General features: G+C 44.6%; 1 protein-coding gene across 1 annotated transcript in view; it reads left to right on the forward strand.

Moving 5' to 3' along the window:
- SLC38A10 (solute carrier family 38 member 10) overlaps positions 1-18,111 on the forward strand; it is a gene marked incomplete in the record, with an annotated part of 1,157,663 nt that overhangs the window by 794,490 nt on the left and 345,062 nt on the right. The window contains 1 exon segment of the mRNA XM_044072422.1: positions 9,926-10,456. Within this exon segment, the coding sequence (XP_043928357.1) occupies positions 9,926-10,456 (531 nt within the window).

An 18,111-nucleotide genomic window follows, 5' to 3' on the forward strand; every position in this document is an offset into this window, starting at 1 on the left:
AACCGAATGTTAGGCATTCATCTTCTCTTGCTTCACACAACCTGAACAGGGAAGATTGGCTGTGTTTTACTAAGGATAATAGTTTAATTCTTTAAATTCTGATTCTTCACTAAATTTTAAAATATTTTCCTCTCTCTGTCTCAGATACTATTTCCCAGTCTAAAAGACAGGAGTTAGACTGGTATTGCATTTCTCCAATTCTTATGCCACAGAAAGGGGAATCAGGTTTTGAAGCAAGTTTTCTTCATGTTCTCCTCCCTGAATATCTATCTTTTTTCTGAAAATGTAGCCATAGTGAAAGACTCAGTGGGAACAGAATGAAATTCCAGTATCACAGCAAAATATTATGACTTAATAGAGCTTCCTCAGCCTGCAGCTGTGCCTCCTGTTTTACCAGCATCAGAAGGTGTTTTCTTGATAGCCAGCAGTATGTTTGATTTGTACCCTCCTGTCTAAAAAGTCTGATTGATTAATAAGATTCCATAGACCCATGAATTTCTATTTTCAAATCCCAAATCAGATCCTGCAGTTAATTTATTTGGCAAAGCCACCTTTTGCCAAATATTTTGCCATTGCTAGCTATAGGTTCATAGGTGTCTACTAGGCTAATGATCCTAGAGCCTTTACAAGCCTAGCCCATAGAAGTGCCCTGGCATTGTGCCACCTGATGTTAGTTCCCAGTGCGTCTGTCAGGTAGAGCCACTAGAGTGATCCCGGGGTGAACTATTTCCCATCAATATTTCTCTTGAAGAGGGCCAGTGAGGTGCTCTGCTTGACATATGTGGGAAGTCTATTCCAGAGCATGGGCAGTCTATGGGTTATGAACCAGTCCTTCCAGCATGTTCTGTTGATTGTAGTAATGAGGTTGAGGTCTCTGGAGCATGTGGTGCAGAGGGATTGGGATTTCTAACAGAGCTGGGTCAGACATGACTTTGTAAGTCAAGCAGAGATAGCCTCTTAGTAGACGATATGAGACCGAGAATAGCTGGAGTTTTTTGAGTCTGTCCATGTAGGACATGTGTTTAACGCCTAGGATCCTCTTTGTGAGCTACTATTGTGGCTTCCAGAGCTGTTGTAGTGTCTAGTGAGGTACATGCCAAATGGAGCATTATACGCTATAATTGGTCTAATGAGGGAAAAGTACAGAGAAATGATGACCTCTTTCTTCCTGAATGCAAAACCTTGGTAATGAGATGTGCCACATAGAAGGACTTTCTGACCACAGTGGCAATGCGATGTTGAAGCAGAGGTTGCTGTCAACCTGTGTCCCCAGATCTCTTATAACACTTTCAGTGTTCAGTGAGCTCCCATCGATGTGGTAATTAGTGGGAACTGAGTTTTTCCCAAAGGGGATGACAATGCATTTTTTGGCATTAAGCTCAAGGCCATGGTTTCTACACCAGTCATTGGTCTCAGTGAGGCCTTTCTGTAGGATGTCTGCATCACTTGCGGAATTAATAATGGCTCCCAGCTTGCAGTCGTCTGTGAACTTCATCATCCATGTTGACCTAAACTGAGAAGTAGATGCCAAACAGGAAAGGACCCAGGACCGATCCCTGTCGGACTCCACTTGTGACTGGTCGGCAGTCTGACTTTGGAGTCCACAACTTTCACACTGCGTGTTTTATCTGTGAGTCAAGTTGCAACCTAGCTAACGATATAGTGGTTGATGCCTAGTTTGGTGAGTTTATCAATAATTCCTGAGTGAATAATGATATCAAAGGCCTTGGCCAGATCAAGGTAGGCTATATGAACTGCCTTACCCTCATCCACAGCTCTGGTGACTGACTCAAAGAAGTCAACCAGGTTGAGCAAGCGTGAGCTGCCTTTCATAAAACCAAATTACGTGGGATCTAGAATTTGGAGATTCTCTATATCCTTGTTAATTAGGTCCATGATGATGTGCTCCATAGCCTTACATATCAGACTTGTCAGGCTAATGGGGCGATAATTTTCATGGTCTGTAGTCACTCCTCCTTTATGGAAAGGGATGACTGTAGCAGTGCACCATTCAGTAGAGACAAAGCCTGAGGTGAGGCTGTGAGTGAACAGGGCACACAAATGTGGTGCCATTTCAGTTTGTAATACATGTAGAACACAGCCAGGGATATTGTTGGGTCCCAGGGAAGCTGTATTCTTGGCCTTGGACAGTGCAGCTTTAACCTGTGCTGCACAGAGACCTTTACAATGCTGGGTGCCTGGCATTCATCCGGTATTGAGATTGGTCCTTTTGGGGGTGGGGGGAGAGGGGTAAAGTTGGCACTGAATCTCATCCAGTATGTTGGCAATATCTGTTGGCTCAGTATAGGAGGTACCATTGTGCAGCAACTTGGAGCAAATCTGGATATTGCCATGAAGATTCTTGATATAACTATAGAAGGCTTTGTGGTTGTTTTTAGTGCCGTGATTCTGCCTTCATAGCTGGCTTTGGAGGGTTTTGATGAGGGATCTCAAATTTTTGTTGAGACTAATAAGGGAATTTTTCCAGTCTTGTGACTTCACCTTTTTCTGCAACAGTTTCTTCCTTCTGTTGTAGAGTTTATTAATGGCAGGGGACCACCAGATTGGCTTCCTTTTTTTGGAGGAGTGTGTCTTGGTTCTGTTGGGTATGGCTAGTTCTATGCATTTATGTACGTGTTCATACAGTGCAGTGGTGTATAATTCGGCAGTCATGCATCTATTTTCCATTGGCATGGGTGCTGTGAAGTTAGCCACCTCTATTTTTCAGAGTCCAAAGTCAGCTTTGGAGAAGTTTTTCATGGTGGATACCTTTGCGGGGGGTGTGGGTGAGATGTGGATTTCCATGGTGATTAGTTTGTGGTTGGATCTAGCCAGGGAGGAATTGACTATTGGTGCAGAGCAAAGGTTGCCCATGTTAGTAATAATCAGGTCAACAATGTTGCTTCCTCTAGTGGGGGTAAGAATGAGTTGGTCCAGGGCATTGGAATTGGTGAATTCCAGGAAGCGTTGGACCAGTGCATTGGTGCACGAGTAGTTTTCCCAGTTGATGGAGGGGTAGTTGAAGTCACCTAGTATGAGTGTGTAGGGTTGGATCTTAATAGTTTCTAGGTTGCTTAGAAATGTGGAGTGAGAATCTTGGGACATGGTTGGGGACCTATAGCAGGCTACGACCTGAATCGCCATCTTTTCCAATGTTACTTGTACCTGGAGTATCTCAGATGCATTATGCTAAGCTAGTAGTTTGAAGGTGTGCATATCCATTATGACTATGGAGACACCACCGCCTTTGGAGCTTCGGTCCATGTTCTAAGGTAAAAAGGTGTGGAATGAGTTATAACCTGGTAGTGCAGGGGTGCTTTCTGCTGCTTTAAACCAAGTCTCTTTTACAGCACAAATGTCGATGTGCTCCATTTTGAGGAGTGCTTCAAGCGAGTGCATCTTGAGATTTAGACTTCTAGTACTGAGCAGCATGACCCTCAGATTGCGTTTATTTATAGCTGTTATGGTGGTAGTTTGGTCTTTGGAACACCATCTAAAAAAGGCACTAAAGGGGTGGCAAGAGCCTTAGCCAGTACCTGGAAACCCAGGGGTGACAGATGCAGGCCATGTCTGGCAAAGCATCGAGGTCTGTCAGTCATGCCATCCCAAGCAGACAGATACTGGATCCCCTTAGAATGACACCAGAAACTTAGCCAATTGTTGAAGTCAATCATTTTCTGTTTGTACTGCGGTATCATTCTGAGTGACAGTAGGATGCTGCTCAGGGCTAGGGTCATAACTGCCTGAGCTACATAATCCGAGAGCTCCAGAATGTCTCTTTTCATGTTGTCCAGGGAGGTGAGTCTTCGGTCATTCACACCCACATGGGCAATGACAGAGTCATACTTGTACTTGTTGTGGAGTGACCTGAGTGCGTGTGTTATGTGTCGGATTCTGGCACCTGATAGACAGCTGATTGTTACTTTCTCCTTATTCAACCTAATGAGTGGGACATCTGTGTGCCTCACTATTTAGTCATCTATGATTACTGTATTGGGCAAGCTGTTCTGCCTTAGGAGCTTAGGTTGAGGGGCACACTGTGTAGGTGAGCTATGTGTCTTGTGGTTTCTGCTGTGTTGTGGTGGTCGAGTTCATCTCTGCCTTGGAGGTCTCTGCCGTTTGGGTAGATTTCAATTGAGATCCTCCACGAAGGTGGGTGTGTGGTTTGTGTTTTTATGTGAGGGCTGTGATGGTGGGTGTTCTAGAGGGCTGTGTGTTCCATGTGGTGTGGTGCAGGTGTTGACCTCCTCTTGACCAGCTATTCCGGTCTTGGCTGGAGAGTGCATGGTTTCTAGTTTGGAGATACAAGTGCATCTCTCACAAGTCTGAGTGTTGGGAGGTGAGAGGAGAAGGTTATCTGTGTACATGAGCAGTTGCTACACTGCCTCAGAATACCCAAGTTCACCAGATTAATAGGTGAAAGCATAGAGAACTGACCTTTAGACATGCCAGGAGAGGTGGTCATCATTACTAAGTATGGGATCTGTTTCCTTATAGGAAATCTAGTGCTGATAGCACTTGTGTGCTACAATAATTGCTGCAAAAAGCCTGATGAAGTGCTAGGCGAATAAGCTAATTAAAGTGCAAGAGAGGAGAGAACTACCAAGATCTAAGGGAAAAAATGAAGAGCAGATTTTCTGGCACCAGTAATAGTTCACCCCAGCTTAGTGGCTCTGTGTGGCACGCAAACCCGGGCTTTTAAACCATAAAGTTGAAAGGGATGGAAAAACTCCCCAAATGGCCAGTAAACTACAATTTCAGAGCCAGAAACAACTCCTCTTGTGGTAGATAGGCTATCTAGTGCTTACCACTCCCACTGATAAGCTGGAAGGCTTCCTTCTAACACAGAAAGGTCTGGGGAACTCAGAAACATACAAAACAGTCCTGGATACAGGACATCTGCGTCTAGACTACTCTAGCAACAGGTTAGGTGGGAAACAAGCTTAGAACTTTTTTTGTTTTTTTATTCTTTCTGAGAAAGATAGAAAAGCTTTTGATAGATTTGAGAAGCTGTTGTTCTTCTCTGGTTTAGCCTTCAGAAGTCTGCATTATCAAGCTCATGTAAAATTTTCTGCTTGCTTGCTTTGGAAAATATAAGAAAGCTAATTTCTAACTTCCCTTCTACATGTATTAAGACATCTGTGAATTTGCTACTAACTCCTGTTTCTCATGTAAGCAAACACTCAAATGTTCTTATTACTCTGCTGATGCTATATCCAAAGCAGCTGCTACTAGATCAGTAATAGGAAGGTTTACTTTATGTGCAGAAAAATTGCCAGAGAATTTCAAAGCTGCAATCCTGAATGCTCCCCTAGATGGAGAGTTATTGTTTGGCCCCTCTTCTGCTGAGGTCCTTAAAAGATTTGATGAAACAGGAACGTTTATTTAGGGAATCATTCATATTTTTCAACTCATCCTGCCAAATTTTAAATAGGATCTTTCTTTCTAATTCAAGATTTTGAATAGGAAACAGAACAAACCATTTCATCAAGGTTCATGCAAACATAATTAAAAAAAAATGCAAGGAGGCTTAAAATAAAGGGGGAGGGTTTCCAGAGACCATCCAAAAAGGCAGATTCATGTGTTTCTGTATTCCTACCCTGGCATCCAATTAAATCTTTCCCAAAGTCTAGGTCTTTATTTACCCCAATGGCATCAGATAACATCAGACACGTGGGTTCTGAGATGCATTTAGAAATGCATTTGGCAGTGGAAGTCCCTTCCTCCTTTTCAATGGATTCCTCCTCAACCATCAAACCAAACTTCTCTGGTTCCATCCATCCTAGAATAAGTGCTGCCTCTAGGGGGTCATAGAACCAGTTCCTTCAGAACAAACAGGGGAAAGGTTTTTATTCAAAAATCTTTCTATTGCCAAAGAAGGAAGCAACTTGGTGACCAGTCTTAGACTTTACTTTCTAAACCATCATACCAGAGTTTCAAAGTTTAAGATGTTTTTCCCTTCAAACTCTGTTATTCTCATTCATCTCTCAGTTTGTTGGTAACATTGCATTACAATTCTCAAGGTTTCAGACATTTTTGAAGATTTGTTTTTGTCTGGCTTACATTTTCAGTTTCCTGTCTTTACCTGTTGGACTATCTACAGCTCAAAGGGAGTTTACAGAGTGTCTGGCATCAGTAGTTGCTCATTGCAGGTTACAAGGCATTCAGATATTTCCATATTTAGCCAATTCTATTTGCAGACTCCTTCTCAGAATGTCTGGAATATCTTGCCTGTATAAAGGACCTCTTTCTGAGACTGGGGTTCCAGGTGATCATACAGAAATCTTCTCATTCCTTCTCACAAGATATAGAGTTCCTGGGATGCCTTCTGGAAATATCCGTCCAGTACTTTTCTTCATCAGGACAAAGTAGTTCTTTGCAAGGAATAGATGTTCTTCATATTGATCACTACTACAGTAACCCTAGCTATATATAGGTAATATCCTAAATTGGATGCAACAGCCATGCAGCTTTCAAACCTCCAGGGCACCTTCCATGCACCCAAACTGTTTTTCAGCTTGAGCTGAGCTGACTAATAATGGGTATGGGTGCCACTGGTATTTTTAGTTAGTGTAGCTTTTTCTGATTTTCTCCAACCAGTCTCTGAATTCAGGTGAGGAATATTTCACGATTCTGGGTTTCATGGCCTCTACAAGTGTCATGATTGCATTAGCAAAACTTTACATGAGGAAAAATTCAGTAGTTCCTCAGATCTTTTTGGTCTCAGCACCAGCATCAAACCTGCTACCGAAAAATCATGTTATGGGTAAGGTGAAAAGATTTTCTAATTGGTACCCAGGACCCTTTTAAGACACAGATGCAGCTGGTTTTACAATATTTGTGTGGATTATCTTCTGTTTTTTTCTTACTGTTCTGTCAAGATTCACTTATTGGCCTTCCATGCTTATTTGAATTTACATCCCCCTTTCTATACAGCCTCAAGTCAAACAGGTTTTGTAAGAGGGTCTACATATCCATCCACCTAGAAAACAGTGATCTTAATTTTGTTCTAGAGAAACTTAAACTTCTTCCATTTGATCTGTCTGACAAGGCTGATTTGAAGTCCTTAACTTGGAAAACATTATTCATTTCTTTGACCTCTGCAAGAAGATTATCTGATTTACAATGTCTTTTTTAATCATCTTTATTAAATTATCACTGAATACATAGGCAAACATACATCAACAGAAAAGAAAACAAACTATTTTAACATTGTTCCATTTAATTACAGAATACTTCACGTTTTCTTTTCTATCATTAGTCCAACATTACAAAAAATTGCTGAATTTCTGCCTTCCTACAAACCTCACTTCTTCTCCTGTACATTTTTATGCTCGTATTGTTCCCACCATTTCCATTTACCTCTATGTAATTTGTTCCTTCCCTTTTCTAAAAAGCCCTCTCCCAATTCCTTTATCGCTTTTAGAATATTCAGTACCTCAAATATAGTTGGTGTAGACTTTGAGTTACATTTTCTACTAATTGCTTTTTTGGCAGCCAACAAATTAAACTTAAGGCTTTACTGTACCTTGGCAATTCATATCCCAGCTCTTAAGAACCATTTCCTTACTTACAGCTATTTGTTCACCCAATATGTCTGACAAATTACTCTGTAAGGAATTTTTAAAATCTGCCAACTCATTACACTCCTAAAACGTATGTTCCTAGTTTCTTCTTTCTTCTCCATCACACATCCCCAACATTTGCTATCTACCTGAGGAAAAATTCTGGGTTATAAAAGTACCTACGTAAGTACTTTCAAGCAAAGATCCTAACCCTTCTGGACTTGGTTGCATATTTGGGAGACATACATATGTCTTCCCATTGTTTTCTTGTAAAATACTTTTCCAGTTTCTCTTCCCAATCTTTTTTTAACCTCCTTCTGATTATTGTATTTTTTTATATGCCTTACTAATTATCCCTTTTAACAGCTCTTTCTGTTCTAGATTCAACTGAAAACTCTACCAGAGCAGGTATTTCACTTAAATTTCCCCTTTCTCTTTGCCTGTTCTCCTAGATCAAGCCTGGTAAGGAAAGCATTCTCTAGCCTGCAATCCAGATGTTTTCTTGGCCTCATTCCACTCAATTACCTTTCCTGCTTGAGTTATTTTTACCCAATATGCTGCTTCCTTTGCAGATTTCTCCAGTAAATTTCTAGTCTCCTGTTGCCTATTTTCCTCACCCTATTTGCTGTAATCCCCATTGGCAAAACCGCCTTTCTCCGTTCTTGTATTGGCTTAGTTCTTAGAATGCTTTCTGCTACTTAATGAATATATTATTTTGTATGGTTATTGTTCTCCTTAATGATCTGCATCTAAAAATCCCACTCTTTCTCTGTTTCTAGGACGTCCCCCTTGCTTCGTCATCATCCTTTTCCACTTTGAATTATAACTGTCTGCATGTGTTATCTATTGAATTACAAGGTCTTATGGCGAGTCACACACATCTCATTTTTCATAAGGATGGGCTGTCTTTGAAAACAAATCCTTCATTTATGCCTAAAGTGGTTTCATAGTTTACTTTGTGTCAGGCTAATCACCTCCCTGTCTTCTTTTCTGAACTAAAAAAAAACAGTAAGGGAGAAATAATTTTACTTGATCTAAATGCCCAGATGCAACTCAGATGCAATGTTGGCAGGACTAAAACATTCAGGTGTTTGGATCAACTGTTTATTTTCTGTGATGGTAATACATGTCCAAACATCATTTAGAATTTCCAAATGGTTGTACCATGCTATTGTTTTTGTTGTTTACCACAGTTTAACCTTGTTTCACTTCTAGGCAAGGTTAGGAACCTTTCTACCAGGCCTTAGGCTTCATTTGTGGCTTTGTGAAAAGGAGTGGAGTCTAGAAATATTCTGCAGACAGCAACTTGCTCCTGCCCTCATACTTTTACAAAACATTACAAATTAGATTTCTTTAGATTTTGCTAGGACTGTTCTCCATGAGCTGTTGGCCTCTGACTGTTCCTTCCACCTTCCTTTCTTTCTAAGCACTGGTAATCAACCCATATAGGCTTACATTACTGCAAAAGTGATGCAATGCTGAATATAGTACAGTTGTGCAAGTTAACTTATGGTAACAGTAGATGTTCAGATAGATCACTGTTGCAGTAGGAATACTCTCCCTCCCTCTACCGTCACTTTTTCTGCTATTTTTATGCCTGGGTGTGGGATTTTTATTATTACTGTTCCTATCTGACAGGGCTCTAGTCTGCCTCTACTGAAGCAAGAAAGCTTTGAAGTTCGGCAGATTTTATACTGCTCTTCTCAAGCTGTACAGTGGCTAAGGTGCATGGTAGGTGTCCTAAAGCTTTTGAAGCTGACTTTGCTGGCTGATGTGATCCTTGGCAGATTGTCCCATGTAACTTAGGCAATTGTGTAAGTGATCTATTTGGACATGTAGTGTTATGGTAGGTTTACTTTCACAACTATACTTGCTCTTATTGTAGACTGTTCCTGTGAGAAACGACCTCTTTGTTAGTTTTGCTGGCATTAATTAAAGTGATTGCCCTAAAGAGGCATGCTATTAATTTTTTATGGTCCAATAATGATGCTCCAGATGTTGTTCCTGTTGTGCATAGAACTTTGCCTAGCTCTTCCCAACTTTTGCCTGTGAGAGACTAGCCTTTTGTTGGCCTGTGTGGCACACGCTGCCTTGTCAGGAGCGGCAACATAGCCAACCAGCCAGGAAGCAGGATCTGTGCTTAGCAATAAACTTGCTGAGCATCAGCACTCTTAGTCTGTAACCCAAGTAGTTAAGTCTTGTTTGTAGTGAACACACAAATTGATTCATATATCTTTCATTTCAACTAGTACCTTAAATACCTGTAGTTAATAACTGTATGTAATTTCTGCATTTAAATTGTTATGATTTGGGTACGTAATTAGATGCAGTAAGTTAAAAAATGTGATTTTTTTTCCTAGATGTTGCACATCCTATTGGAGAGGCCCATCGTCATGAGCCTCCCGTTCCACATGACCAGGTTATTGTGGATGAGGTGCAGGATAAGGAAGAACTCGAAGAAGGCAGATTGCCTCCTGCTAAACAGGAGATTGACAAGGATAACATATTAGGTGATAGGCCAGCAGACAATAATGCAGAGCAAAAACTTGACAATGAAGAAAAAAAACAAGAAGCTCCCGTTGAAAATGTTAATGATGATCAAGTAAAAGAAAAACCTGACAGGCCTGATGAAGAAGCCGAAAAGCCTCTAGATTCAGATTTGAAACAGGGTGCGTTTCAACCTCATAAGGATCTTGAGCTTCCCAAAAAAGCTGAGGTACTTGAACCAGATCATAATGTTGAAGAACTTCTCGGAAAGCCAGTTATTAAGGAAGACGGTATCATTGGAGGTGGACAAGAAGAAATTCGTAACCCCCCAGAAAACATTGATGAAAATATTAAACAAGAAGAGAAGGTCATCGATGGTGCTGCTCAACATGTTGGAGAAAATGGTAAGTAACTAAATGTGATTATTTACAATGCTCCTTTAGAAGTACTTCATATCACAGTGCACAAGAATATGTTTTGTTTTTAATCGTTTACTGTTTTACTCCAGTTATGCATTGTTTCTGAATATACTGTAGTAGTAAAGGTAATTTACTAAAGAGCTTGGTAGGACTTCACATGTCATATACAAATGTAATGGCATGCATTTTTGATTTATTACATATGTGGTCAATGTGATGGTATTTCATCTCTGTGTAGTTTACCCATCTTCCTCGGAGATTACCTTGATTGGAGTGTGGAGACTTTCTGAATTGGTTGACAGAGGGATTGCTTCCTCAGCTCCACTTGCAGCATTAGCTTTTGAGGCTGTGGAAAGGGCTTTGGCTAGGCCAAGAATGCAGGTGCATGCACCAAGTTCAGATCCTGTGCAACACCCAGTGGAACCTGTTCCTTACACCTGTCATTCGCATTGATAGGGACAGTCAGAATCCTTTAGCTTCAAGACTACTAGACATTTGAGTTCCCTGCCTAGTTCTGACCTGCCTCCATCGGATTCTCAGAGATATGTTTTAGGAAGCAGATGTGCAAACAGAAACACACCGACTCCTCTCCTGAGTCAGTCAGTGAGGACACAGGTTTGGATGAGTGTGAAGGATCCCCCAGATCCCCTCTGGAAGACGTAACTTTTGGAGACATTCTGGATCAGATGAAGCAGAAGGGAGGAGGGGGGTTAGTCTGCTGAAACTCCTTCTCTGGATGAATCTGTGTTTCTCAAAGCTTTCATGTCTGGGTTGTCTGCATCCTGAGTCATCCCCCTCCAGATTCTGTATAGATCTCATGGCACAAAGGGCACGGAAGGACCCTGAAGATATAAAACCAATTCCTAAAAACCTAACAAGATTTTAGTAGTCCCATTAGATAGGAAGCATTGGACCAAAGGATTCCCAGTAGATGCCATGGTAGTAGCAGCAGCCACAAAGAAAGAACTGTCTAAGGAGAATTCTTCTGTCCATCACCCTAACAGAGGGTCAAGTACATTGGACAGATTAGGGAAGTAGACATGTAGTTCAGTGACATTTGCACTCAAACTGCTGAACTACCTTGCACACTTGACACATTTTCAGAGGGACTAGATCAAGGAGATTTTCAAGTCCCTCTTTGCCTTAGGATATTCAAAAAACAGTGGGCACCCAAATGTGTACTCTACAATCCATCCCAGTGTACCCATGCACCTGCTATCCAGCACAGCAGATGGTAGAGGAATTACCATGCATTTCCATTCTAGGATTCCGAGGCTGTGGAAAGGGCTTTGGCAATTTTGCAGAAAGCTTCAATGCGTCTTTATTAATGTCCCCTTTGAATGTTCCACTTTACTTGGACCTAAAGTTACATAGATGCTCTCTAGGAGTGAGCAAGACATTAAAATCCTGTCTGCCATAGGAGACTGTTTCTCCACCCTGCAAATATCCTATTCTGGGAAACAAAGGGGTGGTAAGAAAATGTGGTTTAGAAAATCGCTGGGTTTTCACCACGACACTCCTTGGGACAGACCTGCCCTAGGTGAGGGGGGGACCGGAGTGGACGTCACTGTAGAGTCATAGGCAGACTGCATAGTCAGGATTTTCATGGTCCCTTCACTGAGAAGCCCTATCAGCTTCCCTGAAAGATTAATTGGCTGATGCACTATGGAGGCATTCAGGGGCATTTAACATTGTACCCACAAACCTGGCAAAACATTACTTCAGATTCTTGGGTGTTGAGGATAATCACAAGAGGCTATATGATTCCCTTTTTGCATCCTCCAAAAAAGAGATTAAAGATACCCAATATTCCACCCAATAAGTAAGAATCTGCAGGAACAGAAGTTTCAGAGTTGCTAGAAAAAGAATCATCCAACAAGCCCCTCCCCTTAGAATCCGGAGTCTATTCCAGGTTCCTTTTAGTTCCAAAGAAGGCAGGGGGACCTCAGGTCAATATTAGACCTCAGCTACTTCAGTCAGTCTGTGAAACAGACAAAGTTCCAGATAGTCACATTACAGTCCAAGAATTGTTAAGCATACAGTCCAAGAATTGTTAAGCATACCCAACATTAGAATTGTAAGTTCCATTCAATATAAGGATAGCTGAAGTCACCAAGAAAAGAGTCCTTGCTTACAGGGGTATCCTGTAAGAATACAGAAATCCACTGTCAGGAAAAACAGACTTTAATGCAGCAAAGCTTTCAGTTAGACAACCCTTCTCAGTGCTAAAACAGTACATAACATATTACAATGCATTTAAATAAGAGCCAAAAGGTAACATGTGACCACAGCCAACAAATCACACTATACCATCAATTAAAACTCTTCTACAGCATTCTTAAAGGTGTATGTCACGAATTTTGCCATTGTATTTTAACAAGCAGAGGCTTGATACTGACTACATTATTTATACCAGGTTCTGAATCTGCATGGAACCTGATAATCCACTCATATTCTTTATTCTCAAGATAATTATTCAAGTCACCACCTCTAGGTATCTTCTGCACATTATCTATCACTCTAAATTAAAACTATGATCCATACCATTGTGCATAATGTGCTTAAACAGCGCATTATTCTCAGTATTCATTCTTATCTCTGACTTATGCTCTGTAATACGCACTTTTACAGCCGCCACAGTTTTCTTCTAATATGTTTGCCTGTCCTACTTTTAAAATTTGACAGACCTGTATCACTTTCTTCCTTCCTAACTTCCACAGGAATAACATTTGTTCTTGGAGGCTTTCCTATATAATGATTATACATCACCATTTTTATCTCATCTACTCCTTTCTTAGCTGTTAGTTGTCCTCTGTCTCTAACTTTGGAATAATTAAGTCTTCCATTAATATTTTCATTTGTGCACTTTATTGATTTCCACATTTCTCTTTATACAAATTTTCATAAAATTTATGAAATATCTTTAAATACCTCTACAGAATCTCTGGATCTGAAGTAGGGACTTCATTTGTCAGCAACCTTTGGGTCTTGGATCCGACTTCGGATCCGAGCCAGCAACTTATTTTACAGCTTATGGATCTGAGCTCCTAGCTCCTCCCCTTACCCATAATCCCCTGCCAACCCTGATTGACCTCAGATCTAGTTTGCCGCTCTTAGAAGAGACAGCTGGATTTTCGAGCTCCTGGCGACTTACCAGATAAGTCTTCAAAACTTGTCAAATTCGAAATCTTTTTTGTTTTAATTAAACAGTGTGCGTGGTTTAGGATCCCTTTTCGTTAATTTCATTAATTTTTAGTGTAATTCCTCCCCTCGCTGGTTCGTAGAGTGTGAGTGTGTTTGTGTTTTTGGGGCCTGGTGTGTTTGTGTAGTTTACTTTATTTTTCTAATGTCGGAGGCCCCAAAACCCATTTTTTCTAAGTGCACCGAGTGTGGCCATAAGCTTTCACCAGCGGATGGCCACACTCGGTGTGTTCGGTGCCTTGGGGTTGAACACCTGTCCTCTGGGTGTTCCATTTGCGCAGCGTTCAACCCCAGGGCACTGAAAGAGCGGAGGTCGAAGCTGATCCTGGCGGGACTTTTGCCCCCGGATTCGGCTTTGGCCTCCGGTACTCCCGTGGCTCCTCCTCAGTCCTCGGTGGTAGCCACTCCTGCCCCCCTTCCCCCGGCCGGGACTCAAACTCCCACTAAGACGCTGGAGGAAAGGGAGGCCAGGAGGGAGAAAAGGAGGGAGAAGCACCACAAGCGGCGGCCCGAGGCCTCCGCTTCGGCCCCCCCCCAGCTAAGCGGGCTTCTCCCTCCACGGCTTCCAGGTCCCCTCCTCCTCGGATCCGATCCCCTTGCTTTTCCCCGAGACCCGAGGAGGAGGAGACCCGATCTCCGTCGAGGTCATCGAGGCGGCATTCCTGGCCCGCCTTGGTGGCCTCGTCGAGATCTACTTACAGTCTTTCTGATGCAGACTTGGACCGGATGATGAGAAGGTTCATCCAGGTCCAGCTACAGATGGGAGTGCTCTTGCCCCCCCCCCTTCGGGGGGGAGCTCGACACCTTTTTTTGCCCCGATGGCTCCTTCTCCGACCCGATTCCCGGGCTCGGAGCACTCTGAGCCAGGCAGCGTTGGAGCCGGGGGTGGGTCGGCGCCGACAGTACTGGGTACTTCGGATCCGACCCTGCCCTCGAGTCTGTCGGGTCCTTCGTCGGATCTGACCTCTCGGAGCCATGGGCCAAGCTTTGGATCAGAGGGATTCAGCAGTGTGCCTTTGGCTCCGTCCAGGTCGGAGCACACGGGTCCTTCGGATCCGATGGCCTCGGCGCCGGTTCCGATCCCTTCATCAGATCCGAGTGGGAGTCGGCTTTCGGACCCCAGGGAGAGCGGCTCCCCTTCGGCCTTCGATGCAGTGGAGGGGGCTCTGTTGAGAGCATCCGGACCCCCGGTCCTTGCATCGGCTCCACCCTGCACTCCCTCTCTGCTGGGTCAGGCTTCCGTCACCCGGCCACAGGGACAGCCTGCTTCGATGTCCCAGGTTGTTCCACTGGAACAGGATATTGCTGGTGAGACCTCCTCGGACAGTCCCCCCGAGGAAGTGCCTCACAAGCATAAGTGTAAGAGGAGACACGTGGACTCCCCCGAGTCCTTAACAGAGGACACGGACTTGGATGAAGGGGAAGGCTCCCCAAGGTCACCCCCCGAGGATGTCTCCTTTGGAGACCTCATGGAAATGCTCAGGATCAGGGGGGGTGGTCTGCCCCCCAAGGCTTCCTCCGACGAGTCCGTGTTCCTGGAGGCATTCGAAGCAGGCCCGTCTACCTCTTGGGTGTCCCCTCCGGCCGACCCTCTGGTGGACCTTATCACCACCAGGGCGTGGAAGGAGCCGGACACTGTGGAGCCAGTCCCCAAACGCTCGGATAGAATTTTGAGTCCCCCTGCAGACCGGTCCCATTGGAGCAAGGGTCCCCCCGTAGATGCCATGTTGATGGCGGCAGCCACTAACAGGGAATTAGCTCAGGAGAGCCCCTCGGTCCATCCACCGAGCAAGGAGTCCCACTCGATGGATCGCCTCGGTAAGCGGGTATTTAGTTCAGCGACCTTCTCAGTAAGGTCCCTGAACTACATGGCACATATCATCAGGATGCAGCGAGATCTTATCAAAGAGTATGCTGCTTCCCCCCCAGAGTCCATGTCGGCAGAGGACAAGCAGTTGTACTCCACTCGTATGGCCACTCTAAGATCTATTTCAAATACCTCTATGCGGCTTTTGTCCCACGCCACAGAGGGAGCTGCTAGAGCCAGCGGAGCGGGTCTAGTCATGAGATGTCAGGCCTGGCTCCGACATTGTGACTTCGCAGAGCCCTTTAAGGCATCCTTTGCGAATGCCCCCTTTGATGGTTCTGCCTTGTTTGGCAAGACCGTTCACGAGACACTTGTCCAGAGCGAAAAGGACGGGAAGACGTTGTCTGCCATCAGAGTCCGCTTCTCTGCTCCCCAGAGGTCCTTCTCCAATAGCCAAAAGGGACAGAAGAAGATGTGGTTCCAGAAATCGCAACATTCCCAGCCTGCTCCAGACAACCAGTCCTTCTGTGGCAGAGGAGGACAGGGAGGACACCGCCCTAGAGGCAGAGGGGCCCCGAAAAATTTTGGGTCCAGAGAAACCTTCTCTGATTGGCCCACGCAGCAGCCCTGAGGGGTTGCCCGATTGCTCCATTCTGGAGGCAGTCGGGGGGCGCTTCTCGAAGCACCTGGCGGCTTGGGAGTCCATTACGTCAGATCGCTGGGTGCTTCGTATCATATCCAGAGGTTACAAAATTCCACTGCACCATGTCCCCAGACTCAAAAACCTCCCCGATGTACCACCTGATCAGAGGGAGGTGGCAGCTGCAGAAATTCAGCAGCTGCTAGAAAAAAGAGCCATCCAGCCCGTCCCCCCAGATCAGCTCGGATTAGGGTTTTACTCCAGGTTCTTTCTGGTGCCAAAAAAGACGGGGGACTTGAGACCGATTCTCGACCTTTCACTCTTGAACTTGTCAGTAACCAAAGAAAAATTCCGGATGGTCACCCTTCAATCCATTCTCCCCCTCTTGCGGGAGAGCGACTGGATGTGCTCAATAGACCTCAAGGATGCGTACTACCACATTTTAATGGACAGACGATCCAGGAGGTTTCTCCGCTTCCGGCTGGGAGCCAGTCACTATCAGTTCATGGTCCTTCCCTTTGGTCTCACCACAGCCCCAAGGGTGTTTACCAAAGTGTTAGCAGTGATAGCGGCCCACCTGAGACTCCAGGGAATGCAGGTCTTCCCATACCTGGACAACTGGCTCCTGTTCGCCCCAACAAGGCATCTACTCTGTGCAGCCAGAAATTACTTTCTCCGGCTAGCTCCCCAACTAGGCATTATGATCAACATGGACAAATCCTCTCTTGCTGCGACACAAGTGATAGAGTTCATAGGGGCCAAACTAGATACGAGAAGTCTGCGAGCGTTCCTCACTTTGGAGCGACTTCAAAACCTGAGGCTTCATGTGCAGGCCATCCTCCAATTAAAAGCCCCACCGGCGGAATTGGTCCTGAGGGTGCTAGGCTCCATGGCGGCAGCAATAACTCTTCTTCCATGCGCTCGTCTGAATATGAGGGTGCTACAGTGGACCCTTTTAGTCCAATGGTCCTTTCAGTTTCTTCCCCTCAGTCACCCTATCTCACTCAGCAGGGCTTGCAGGAGGGCCCTCTTATGGTGGCTCCAGTCCCCGGACCTCCATACAGGACGACCCTTCTGCACACTGCCTCCCCTCGCCACGGTGACCACGGACGCCTCTCACCTCAGGTGGGGGGTGCATTGCTCAGGCAGAACAGTCCAAGGCACGTGGAATGACACAGAGACCTCCTTGCATATCAATGTTCTGGAGATGAGGTCGGTGCTGTTGACATTGCAAGCACTTCAGAACCTTCTCCCCGTAGGAACTATTGCGATACAGACGGACAAACATGTCAGTTGTCTGGTACATCAACAAACGGGGGAACCAGGCCATGAGGGTGTGGGAATGGGCGATCTCCACCAACCGCTTTCTTATCACAGCGCACATTCCGGGACGGTCCAACATTCTGGCGGACAAGCTCAGCCGCACTATTCTTTCCCCTTACGAATGGTCTCTCAATTCCCAGGTAGCGAAGCGGATTTTTGCCAAATGGGGGCAACTCTGCTGTGATCTCTTTGCCACTCCCTCAAATACGAAATGCTCCAGCTTCTTCGCTCTGATTCCCCCCCTTAGGGAAACCCCGAGAGACGCTCTAGTGCATGCTTGGCCTCCCAGTCTACTTTATGCCTGTCCTCCTCTACCCCCGATGCTGAAACTTATACATAAAGCCTCTCAGTTGGGGAGCAGAATGATCCTCATTGCCCCATTCTGGCCTCGTCAAACTTGGTTCCCTTACCTGTGGTCTCATCTGGTGAATCCTCTCTGGATTCTGGATCCCATTCCGGATCTAATATCCCATCCCTTAGGTCTACCGACCCCAAATCTGGACACCCTGAAGCTGACAGCTTGGCTGCTCCAGTTCCACTCTTAGTCAGGACTCCCGGCATCTCTTCAGCAGTTAAATCCATCTTGGTGGCAGCACATAAACCTTCCACTAGAAAAGTCTATTGCAGTAAATGGAAGCATTTCTCCATCTGGGCGGAACACCATAACAT

The sequence above is a fragment of the Protopterus annectens genome, chromosome 5.part0 (assembly GCF_019279795.1).
Source record: "Protopterus annectens isolate FY-2018-M chromosome 5.part0, PAN1.0, whole genome shotgun sequence".
Taxonomy (NCBI): Eukaryota; Metazoa; Chordata; order Ceratodontiformes; family Protopteridae; genus Protopterus; species Protopterus annectens.